At 33.2% G+C, this 12626-nt stretch overlaps 1 protein-coding gene across 2 annotated transcripts in view; it reads left to right on the plus strand.

Moving 5' to 3' along the window:
* The window catches only part of LOC143247429 (uncharacterized), a 110544-nt gene that overhangs the window by 61125 nt on the left and 36793 nt on the right, over positions 1-12626 (plus strand). For both annotated transcript variants that reach the window (XM_076495505.1, XM_076495504.1), the window contains exon 11: positions 7880-8078. In XM_076495505.1, the coding sequence (XP_076351620.1) occupies positions 7880-8078 (199 nt within the window). The remainder of the gene's footprint in view (positions 1-7879; positions 8079-12626) is intronic.

The following is a 12626-nucleotide window of genomic DNA, read 5'->3' on the forward strand; positions in this document are numbered from 1 at the left end:
CACAGACCTGATGTACAATTCCACACACCACCAGGTGTTGGATGATGCACTTTGTCAATTTCAGATCAAATGTTGCTCTGCTTTTCAATATAGAGTATGCAAGTCACCCCTTGCACTCTTTCTGGTACTGCAGTCCTCTGGCCTCTTCAATTCATTATTTCACTCCTTTTTTTAGTAGAGTATGGGAGTCTTTTGCCACTTAACAGTCCTTAGTCACTGGGGAGATGGACCATAGAAGCCTTTCCTTCTTATTGTGCATACAGCCACTTAGATTGAGAGTAGTACAGTGGCATTATGCAGGTGTTACTGGAGTGATGCTCTTCCTATCATAGATTTGATGTACAGTTCCAGATGCCATCAGATGTTTGATGTAACACTCCATCATATATATAACCAAAAAAAACCAACAAAACTTTGGTTTTGCTCTTTCATTTGAGACATCCTCCTTCCTAAAATCCCTTAGTTGTTGGTTCCTGGTGATCAGGAGTTGTTTGGAGACAGTCCAGCTACTTAACTTTTTTTTTTTTTTGGCTGATACTCTCCTATCATGGACTGGGCAATAAATTCCCAATCCTGCCAGGTTTTGGATTGGAGATGCAATTCCAAAGTTGCAATACCTCTTCCTATTGACTAATGGATGTCAGTTCATGGTGTATTTGGTATTGATTGTAGCTGCCTGAGACACAACTTCTCACATGTATAAGGCTGGGTATCATTTTTCTGTTATGGACTGAAAGACCAAACTCCTAGTACTGCTAAATTTTGAAATGGAGATGAACAACCACTTAGGTTCTACTTCTTCCTACAATCTGCTGGATGTTGGCTATGCTTACATAGGGAGATTTGTTCTTCATATGAGAGCTCTTCATGTCTGCCAGTACCTGTTTTTGAGGGGAAAGGTAGAGAACCCTCTTTCTACTAAGGACATGATGTATAATTCCAAATGCCATCATGTGTTAATGGAGATTGAACTTCCATTTATGGTCTTTCACACCCTAGCCATTTTACACCTGGGGGTCCCATTATTTCTGTAATTTTTTTGAGACTCCCTCAAAATTTCTGCTCTTTATATTTTCAGCATAATTTCACCATATTAGTAATGGGCAAAGGGTATACTTTGCTCAGGAGTGGTGCAGTCTCCCACTGGTGTATTGTTAAGTTTTTTTCACACCTCATGAACTTCTGTCAGGAGCTTCCTAAATGGCTATCATTTTCTTACAGGCAAAACATTACTTTAATGAGGGATTCTAGCTTTTTGTGAGAAGTGGTAAGATATTGTATTGGAGGTTAACATTTTTCTAAACTGAAAATATATTTCTGATAGATGCTTATCTACTTCCTACCTGTCTTCCCCACTTCTGATGTGAATTGGTTTAATCATTTATGACCAATCTATAATTGATTAACATATACTTGATTAAAGAGGTTATTAATTACAGTAGGGGTAGTGTTATACTCCTATTATTGGAGGATTGATGCATGATCAATGTAATAATCCAGAGTTACAAGATTGCTTGTGAGGTAGTACAATCTAAGACAGCTCTTTTTGAGAGGGGATAAGTATCTTGTGGAAATGTATTTCACTTTTGCAAAAATGTTGACTTTTATTGTCTTTATGTAATACAAGCAGAATACCTGACATTGATTGGTTGAGAAAGGCTTTAAAGATCCTGAGTAATTTATTAAATCAACCATATTAATTGTGATTTTTTACCAAAAAATCAAATTTCTTTCTTTACTTAACTGTATATTTTGATTAAAGTCATTAAAAAGAAAAATGTGTGAAGAAATAATGTGCTAAGGCTGTTTTAATCAAAGGAACACCAGGTACATTGCTCCTCCTTCTTGCATGTGCTATTTAGGACATTTCTGGTTTCCAAAACAAAATTCCCTCCCTTTTGGTGTCTTGATTTCTGCTGTGTGGTCAAGTTTCATTTACAACATATTCTGGCTTTATTATTATTCTATTTAATGAAGGATTGATATATTGTAGGTCATCTTCATGTTAAGAAAGGTTAAATCATTGTTCTCTCCTTGTCAATAAAATTTTTAATACCAATACCAGCTTTTTTGAGATACACAGTATAACATATTGCGTACATAGATATTTACTATCACCTGTCCTTGGTAGAAGTTCTCTAAATAGTACCATTTATAATATGAAAAACAATACAGGAAAGATAACTTACTCAACAAAGTGAATGTTTATCATGATATTGTTTTCATATTCAGTTCATACAGTGAATGTAAAAACTTGTATTTCCCTGTGCTTGTTGATTCTGTTTTGCACATAAAGATTGTTGTTGTTTTTATTTTGTGGCAGTTATTCTGGTGTGGTTGGGTAAATGGACAAAAAACAATCAAGAATATGAATTTCCATCCTTGGCCCCTTTTCTGAGATACCAAGTGAATTCTCCCAGTCTTTCTTATGCTGGTTCTTGCTGTGTCAGCACTTTCTGGTTTTGTCCATACTGAATTTATATAATTATGATAACAGCATATGTGCATGCATTTTTCAAAAAATGTTGAGAGGAGACATCCATAAAAAAAACACACTCACTTCTGATCCTCACCTTTCTAACATTTAATGTATAGAGGGATGTTCATAGTCCATAATAATGATAAAAGAATGACATCCTCTTTAAGACCATTCATCAGTTTTAAGACACATTTCTTACTAGGATTAACTTGTGCATACCTGTATTTGTATCTTCTTAGCTTTGCTTTAAGAGTTTTTCCGAGTTTTGCATTCTTTTATCAGCCAGCTAAATTAAAAATAGTTATTTTCAGATGATTGGTATAATTAGAATAAATCAGAAATAGATGTGGCATGTGTCAAAGAACATTTTGAGTCATTATTGTGATATTTTTTTGTGTTTATTCAAATGTAAATTTCAGCTGTTATAAGTATGAAAAAATTTGTAAGAACAGCAGTGTTGTTACTGGTATGTAATAACATCAGTAGGTTAGTACAAGTGTATTTGTATGAGTGTTTAGAAATAAATAGAAATTTCAATGTTGCTTGTAACAGGAGTTTATTTATCACACTATAATAATGTTACCAGGTTGTGAAAAGAGCTTTTAATGTTATTGTAATGAGCTGTATTATTATGTGGTGCATGTAAGTATTGTAGAAATCACATTCTCCAATCACAGAAATGCCATTACTCATGAGTATTGTCAGTATGTCTATACATCAGTGTTGGAAGAAGGTGACTGCTGTATCTATCTATACTAAAATGTTTTGTCCTGGAGACATAACTATTGAAATTAGATAAGATGTTCTACTTTCAGTGACAAAACCCTTAGTTTAGTTGTACACACATTTTCCAAATCTTTGAAACTAAAAACTCAGACAGTGTATAAGTTACATAAATTAATTTTAAATTAAAGAAACCAAGGTTACAAGAGAATGAGCCATGTGAGATCTCAGTCTGGCATTCTATATTATTACCAAACAGTCAAATTCCCTTTTCATTTTTGAATTTTATCATGAAACTTGTAGAAATTTGAAACTTAGGATTAAGGAACATAAATGTGTAAAGAAGTAAAGTACTGGGCATACATTTTATAAACTGTGGATGCTTTAAATTTAGATGGCATTCAAGGAGTTGAAATGACTTTATATTTATATCTTGACCTAACTTCAACTTTTATTCCTGAAGATGGTGGAGTAAGAACACCAAAATATTCAGAGTTTTCTAGGGTTTTCTCTGTTTTTTAATTTATTATTTATTGGGTAATTGTATTAATTGTCTGCATCAGATTGATATTTTTTGCCATGAGATCAAGATGAACCCTAAGTTTGACTGACTTGTTGTTTCTATGTGGAAATGAAACAATTTGGTTAGGAGACTCAGTGATGTCGAGAAACCCACTTGTTGAGAAATATATATGCAAAAACGGCTCGTTTGGGTTGAGAAAATATTTTACATAGAATAGCGAACAACGTTTCGACCTTCTCTGTAAAATATTTTCTCAACCCAAACTTGGTTAGGAAATTGTTTGGATTATTATCTAGTGCTTTATTTACAAAAAAATAATTTGATGATACTTTTGTAATCTTTAAGAAGTATTTATATTTTGGGTTATCTCAACCAGCAATATGAATTTATTAAATTTATACTGGAATAATAAATAAAATTGGAATTCTTAATTTTAAATGTTAAGATTAAGATTAGAAATGAAGTAAATGGTTTGAAGTTTATATTTTAACTGTGAAAGCCTTATTCCAGTTAGTTGTAAACAGTGTAATAAAGAAGTAGAGTGATAAATAGAACACTACCAGTTCTGTTATTTGTGACGTATTATGTCATCTACTGCTCCTTGTTCTAGCTATATATATCAGGAGCTTAAAGAGGATAGTTAGAACAAAATATTTTCCACCAGTTGACATGAGGATTATTTTCAAAGCAAAGCTAATAATTTGGAGGGTTTTTTTTAAAATAGAATACTTGCTCCAAAATGATCACATATTATCTCTAGGTGTAACTGCCATTGATGTGAATAAGATTAGATAAGTTAACAATTTAAATGTTTGAAATATGGATTACATAACACACAATTACAACAAAGGAAACAGTCCATAGTACAGCTACATGCTTGGATGTGTAGAATACCTGTAGACAACCAACACTGTCAGATAAGAGGATGTAGTTTGAATGAGGAAACTCTTTGGATTATGGAGTCTTCTGTTAAACTCAAACATAAATCAGTGTGTTTTAAGATTAAAGTGGAAAATGTGAGATGCTATTTTGCAATTATGAAATTGGTAATATTAAGAATTTGTATCTAATAAATTAAACTCATAGAAATTTACTATGGACTTTACAGTGTCTTGATATGTGTGTAAATGTTCACTAATGTGCTATTGTATTTATGGTATATTTCTGTATGTATTTTTTCAGGTTTGTGATATTAATGTTTTTTGCTTTTTTATGGAAACTTGTACATATTAAATGTGTAAGACAGTGTAACACTTCTGTTGAATCAGAAAGGATTTGATGTACCATTTTGCAACTACAGGGCATGGACAATATCACAAGTCAAGGATTGCTGGATCAAACAAAATATAGTGATGGGTTTAACACATTGGAGTGCTTTGGTGACCATGAAGACCATCCTATGTTACCTTGCAAATGTCGTAGCTAAAAGAGGCAGTAAAACCACCACTGCCTTGTGAATCACTTTTTACAGAAAGGCTAAAAGAGAAAACGTTAAATAAATCCAGTAGAAGGCATTAGTAAGCCACCATTATATCTGTCAAGAACATCAGGACTAGACTATTCTTAAATGATTGATTTAAAGAGTGCTTTAGAGAAAGTTCCAACAACAAAATTATATCACTTGTCATATGCAGCAGGTGACACTAGACTTTCATCAAGCTACTTTTTACATTAAAAATAAAATTAGAACAGTAACATGGAGTGTAATAACATTCTTTCTCTTGATCAGCAGAAGAAACCATCCCAAAAAGAGAGAAAGCAACAACAAGTGGATTACAAAAAAAATATTTGATCTGATGGAAATAAGAAAACCAGCATATGAAAAATATACTAAACAGAACAAGAAATGTGCTGTGAGTGCAGTAAGGCAAAAGAAGAACAGTTTGAAAAACATGTTCATAAATTGCTTTGAAATATAACAAAGACATAAATTGCATGCACAAATAAATAAGGGACATTTTTCAGGCATGTCATATCTTAATGCCTGAGTATGGACTGGGAATGATATTAGAACTTTTCAAGAAGTAAAAGTATGTTTACTTTCCCCACATCTTTTGTAAATATATAGCAAATTATTCTCAGATGTGTAGTAAATAGGCTATGAAGTAAAGCTGCAGGACATTAATACCTTGAGGTATGTAGATGACACTGTGCTAATTGCTGAAAATGAGAAAGGTCTTCAAGAAATGGTAAATATGATTATTTGTAAAAGTAAAAAGATAAAAAATGATTGACTCTCAGTTGCAAGAAAACAGAATGTATGATAACTTTCAAGAAAAGTGATGTCCCAAAATGTAATATTACAATTGATTGGAAAAGATCAAGTTCCCCATTTCAGTTCTCTAGGCTCATTATTAGTAACACCATACAGTAACTGCAAAGAAAAGATTAAAAGAAAGAGAATACTTGCCAAGAACACCAATCAAAATATGAAAGTTTACTGAGAAACAAAAATCATATCAACAGAAGGAAGAAATGTGTTACAATGTTACATTGAATCCTCACAGATGTGAAACATGGACAATAAGAAAGGAAGATGAGAAGAAACTTGGAACAACCAAAATATGATTTATAACAGAAATCCCATGAGTAACATGAACTAAAAAGAAAAGTAATGAACAAGCATTTGTACAAATCAACACAACATGCAATAAAAGTGCATGTAATGAGGGGGGGAAGTGGAGCAAGATAGCAGGAAAGAGAAGCAAAGAATAAAGATGTTGGATAGACTCACAAAAAAGAAGCCATTATTAACAACAGAATTTTGTAAAAACACAGGGAACAGAGAGAAGCGGAAAGTTATGATCATCAGCATTTCAGTGCAAACTTGAAGCTGAAGGAGAAGGATTGCATATCTTCATTCTACTGAGGACCTCAGTTTTAGCTAACATAAGCCATGCTAAATTAGTAATAGTGAATATTATTCACGTGGTTTTTATACATCTGTCATGTTTAAGTGATGATGTTTTACACATTTCTTCAAATAAAGTTATACTTTTTCATGCAAAAAAAGAAAAATTAAAATTTTAACTAAAGGTAGAAATTATTGCAAATCCATCATACATAAAAGCCAAAACACTACAACTGAAATGAAGAGTTTGTGATGAAGAGAAACCCACTTGAAGTGAAAATATGATTTGTTAACATGCACTGTGGGAGATAAACTCACTAAGTTAAAATTGTGACTTTTTGCTCACATAGAATATTTTTTTATGAGTTGACACAACATAAAATTACAGTGTTCAACTAATAAAAAAATTGTATGGAATAATGTAAATATCCAATTTTTTGGATAAATGTCTTGTATTTAAATGATGTAAATCAAACTACTCTGGTTTGTACTAATATCAACAAATCAGCTTTTGTTGCAGACTATAAAGTATTGGAAGATATGGTATATATATATATATGTTACAAACAGTTGGTATTAAATAATACCATATCTTCCAATACTTTATAGTCTACAATGAAAACTCATTAATCTGATTACATAGCTCAAGGCCATTTTTAGGCTTGAAATTTTTTTTTATCTTTTATTAGGACATATTTCATTTGTATCTATCTTATTACATATACCTCTGCTAAAGTTTTTTTTTTAAGATGCAGTTAACTTTTTATTTTTTTATGAATGTAATGTTGCAATTAATTTATTAAAAACAGATTAGTGAAATTTTAATTATTTGGTTGAGGAATAATTCGTGAGCGTTTTTTCAAGTTAACAAAATATATTCATAAATGAAACGCTTTCTCAAAATATTTCATGTCATTTGGTAGATAATTTTTTGCTCTAATAGATGGTGTGTTTGATTTTCACATGTCTTTAATTTTTGCTTTCATTTTCAGCTCATTAAATGGATGTCAAGTGGACAAAATCGAGCATTTTCGACACCATCTGCTTTTCGCATTTAATTTCTTGCAATTTCGTTTAAAACAATGCATACTATATACCTAGGTATTACATGAAATAAAGTATCATAATAAATGTTTTGGGTGTAATGTGTTCATGCATTGAAGTATTGTATAGTCTTGCATGTAATGCTTGAATGAAATTATTTAAAAATGCTCACAAATTATTCCTCAACCTAATATATTGTAAAATAAATAATTTTGTTGCATTATATGACCATTTGAATTTAAATATTTTTGCATTTTAGCTTAATGACAGACTTTGAAGAGATACTCATCCCTGACAGTGATGCTGAAGAGACAAACAGTGATAGCTGTGAGGAGTTGAAAATCCCTGAAACTGAAGACTGTTATGGAACAAAACAGTGCCCATGTTTTTGTCATCTTCAGTTTTGTGATCCTGGCTTTCAGGCTTGCAAAAGACATTGTAGTCAATGTGGTACAAAGGTAATATACTCTGTTCCTGTTTTGATATAACATGTTTCAGTAATTTTCTTCATTAAATTTATAAACTATCAGTTCTTAATAAGTAGGCCCCATAAGCAAAATTGTATGGGAATTTATTTGAAATACTCATCTTTTATAACTTAATTGTGTTTAGAAGTATTATATGTGTTGTTTTTTCTCAGAAGTTTTTATTGGGTTTGTGTAAAATTCTTTAAATTGGACTTGCTTACAACTTCCTTTGAATTAGAAAGGTCACTTTTTATTCTTGAAATATGCCAACTTGGTGAGTTGTAGTTAAGCTTGAAAAGTTGTTAAATATTAAGATTTCATGAGACTTTAGAGCAGGGGCATAGATCATGAGGGGGATGGGTGGGATACATCCTCCTCTACAGTTTAGTCTGTTGAATTGTTTTATTGCATCAAAGGCCTACAAATTGTGTGTTTGTTCTTGTGATTCTTGTGTTCTTACCAATTGAATTACATAATTAAGCCTAAATGTAGGCTTTTTCAGTAGCCGAAATGTACATCTTTAATATAGGCGTGCTTCTAAGCTTTTCGATCTAAGAGACAGTTCGTAAGTATCAGTCAGTAGGCCTTAGTATACATGCAAGGCTTGCAAGCACTATCACAGAATTTACCTACGTCTTGTACATAGTGTAAGATTAAGTACAATTTTCATCATAACAGATTGAACAGAGCATGAAATTCGAAAATATTACTCCCAAGCGTAAACTCCTGTGATCTAGATCTGGCAGGCCATTTATAGCTTGTAGCTGCATCAATCATATGTGTATATTGTGTGGTTTTCGTATGCCATTTGTTCTTATGCATGTCTACCTGGTTTTATTGTCAAACACCTTACTCTCCTTAGCTGCCAAAGCTGCTGACCATAGTGTATGTTTAGTGTACAGTTAACGACAGGTTTGGGCCGCTCGGATCCAGATGCGCGCCCTCTAATAAAGTGCTGGTGCTTTATGGTAAAAGAACAATATATTCTCTTATCATAGATAGTAAAAATATTGTATTTTCTTGTATAATGAGAACACAAAAGGAACAATTTCAATGGCCTGAAGCCTCTACTTGAATTGTATTGCTAGTTTTTGTTTAGGTGTTTTTATTTAATAGACGTGCTTATAGATATTATATCACAATGTGTTTGCCTTTTGATGAGCTTTAACAGGAATATAATATATTTGTGATTATTTAAGTATTTTTTGAGAAACTTGCAATTACTTGTGTTGTAACTAGCACACATTATTGTCCCAGCGATGCCAAGGCAGTCAGTTGGCTCGGTAGTCACTGTGAGGTTTGCGTGTTTGACTTAAAAATATTGTACAGTTCAGTCCTACTTCCATTCTGTTCTATCTTTGTTTGTTGTACATTAGAGTTTTTTCAATAAAGACTGTATTTTAGCCTGTTGAGTCATCTGGGAAACAGATTTCAATTATGACAAGCAAGCGTCTGAAACTTTCCGATATTAGACAGTTCTGCAAGCCAGTTACTGATACTACTAGTGACAATGCAGATGCAGATAATCCAACAACCTCAAGCAAAGGAACAGAAACTTGCCATACAGAGGAAATACCATGTTCATCAGAGAACAAGTCTGAAAATGCTTGTGCAACTATTGCACATCATGAACCGTTAGATAGTTGTGAAACAAGTTTGTGCAGTAATGAAAAATCTGACACCCCACAGATACAGTGTGGAAAGCTATATCATCCAGATGCACAACTAATACCATGACAGAAAGCAAAATCTCAAAATATCAACTTCCAGGGCAAGTGGTTTGATGAGTTCCCATGACTGCACTTCAACAATTAGACTCAAAAAGTCATATGCTTTCATTGTACCAAGGCGGAAAATAGAGCCCTTTTTACCGGGAAATTGGAGAGGCAAGAGGAATATACCTTCATATCCACTGGTTAAGTAAAAAACTGGAAAAAGGTAAAGCAGAAATTCAATGAACACTAATCCTCCTCTCAGCACAGATTCGCTATATCTCCAGAAGGTTCACTTGATGTAACTCCAGTGACTGTCCAGCTACATGATGGAAAAAAAGAAGCAGCAGGAAGAATGCAAAAGAAGTCTAGCCAAAATATTCAGAAGTTTACATTCTTACTGTGTCAAAGTTTAGCATTATGTGGACATACTGATACGGAGGGGAACTTCCTACAGTTAATGAAGCTCCTGGAAGAGGAAGATCCTGAGTTTACGGCCTACTTGTCAAAGAAACCCACATTCACATCACCCCAGGCTCAGAATGACATGATGGAGATGTTCAGCCATCAAATACTGAGGAACATAGCACATAAAGTGCAGCAAATTAAAATCTTTGCATTAATGGTTGATGGCACTCAAGATGTTACAAGTGCCGAAAGGAAGCAATATGTGTACAATATGTAGATGATAACCTTGACGTCCATGAGACATTTCTTGGTACATCGACTATACTTGATGTACTGACTAGATTCAATTTACCACTGTCAGGATTAAGAGCACAAACTTATGATGGAGCCGCTAACATGAGTGGTGCGTACAGTAGATGCCAAGCAAAAATAAAAGAGAAACAACCATCAGCTTTGTTTTTTCACTGTGAAGCACACAAGGCTAATTTAATAATGCAACATGCAGTTGAAGCTTGTGAATGTGTTCAAGATTCTATCCAGTGGGTACATGAACTTGGTGTCTTGCTTCAGAGGTCAGGCAAATACAAGACAATCTTTGAAAATATTGTATCGTCAAACAGCACAACGGTCCAGTTAAATACATCTGCCCACTGTGTCCAACACGCTGGTTGTGCCTCTTATCTGCAATTACATATGCTAATGATCACTACAGTGACATTGTTGATTCTTTGTCAGAATTAGCAAATGAAAAATCAGATGTAGCAGTGAAAGCATGAGGTCTGCTGGACAAATTTGACAAAGGAAAGAGAGTTGTAGGATTGTTGATGGCTCAGCATCCATTAGCTGCATTAGAGGAACTAAACTGTGCATTCCAAGCAAAATCAGCGACAGTATCTGGCATGATTGAAACGTCTGCAATGACAGTTGAGCAATTGCGGGTATTGAGAACAGAGGAAAATTACAACAAGATATTTGATGAAGTTGAGAAAAAGGTAATTTCCCTAGATCTGGTGCCTATTGAACTACCATGCATTCGCAGACCCCCAGAAGGATCATAGGTGATGTCACAGCACACCATTCTGCAACAGCTAGAGATTACTACAGAAGCATATATTTTGAATTTGTGGAAACAGTCATAGAACATCTGACCACTAGATTCAATGCAGACAACAATGACTTGAAGCAGTATCTTGCATTTGAGAATATGATCACATCTGGTAAGATTGACAACACTGTTATAAACTTTATCCAGAAATCTCTGCACAACGGCTCGAGTTTCAGTTGCCCATGTTTAAAGGAACAACAAAAGCAATATCTCTGAAAGGTGCATAATTGTAGCATATGAGTGTTTTCTAGATCTTGCCCAGTGTGTGATAAATTTCTTTTGGGCAGGATGTGTTAACTTTTTCTTCTGTAAGCATGTATGCTTGCTTTTTCAGTTAAATTGTTAAATTTGGTTGATTTTAGTTAGACTTGAAAAACATTTTAAACAATAAGAACATCTAAATATTTTAATTTCTTTTGTTCTGCATGTGCACAGTTGTACACTTGAACCAAGTAATAATCCTTATTTGAAATATACAAATAAGTTAATATGATGCAACTTGGTTAAAGAGATTAAGTACTGAAATATTTTTGTGTATTTTTAGAGCTTAACACTTTTCATGTGTCTTTGTTAACTTGTTACAAAATAATGGAAATCCATTGGAACAGTAATATAGATGTGAAGAAATAAAATCTTGTAGTTACTGAAATTTCATATTATTATATAATGTAGCAATCAAAATGAATACAAATTTCAAACTCAACCATACAGAGTGTTCACATATCTTAGAATCATAACACTAAGTATTCTGTGTCAAAAAGTTAGTTTGTGTTTGTGAGAATGTACTAAGAAGCTTTGCTAAAGTGTATATCTTACTAATAGCCATACTGATATCAGTTGTTGGTAATAGTCTTCAGTTCTGACTGATAGACTATAAGTAGAAGAACAAATGTATAAACTTGTAATAGCCACTGAATTTTGTATGTGGTTAGTGTATTGCACAATGGATTGGAAAGTCATTCATTCAAAGAATAAAGTATCAGCTTAACAGGCTTCACTTGCTTGGTTGTCGATATAACTGTGACAATCACTTTCTGTTTGGCTACTGTTGACTATCTAGTCATCAGTTCTAAATTGGAGAAAGATTCAGTGGTGGGAGAAGTTATAGCACCAGCCATTCTGCATCACATGTTTCTTAATTCATGTAATTTTTTTATGAGATTTTGCATTGTGCAAATATCAGATATAGTGTAAAATGATTATGGACATATGTGGTGCAAGCTAACTCACATTTCAGGCATCTAAACACACACATGCATCTTTATTAACAAACCAACCATAACAAATTTATTACAACAGATGATCAAGAAATAC

This window comes from Tachypleus tridentatus, chromosome 3 (assembly GCF_004210375.1).
Source record: "Tachypleus tridentatus isolate NWPU-2018 chromosome 3, ASM421037v1, whole genome shotgun sequence".
In the NCBI taxonomy this organism is placed as follows: Eukaryota; Metazoa; Arthropoda; class Merostomata; order Xiphosura; family Limulidae; genus Tachypleus; species Tachypleus tridentatus.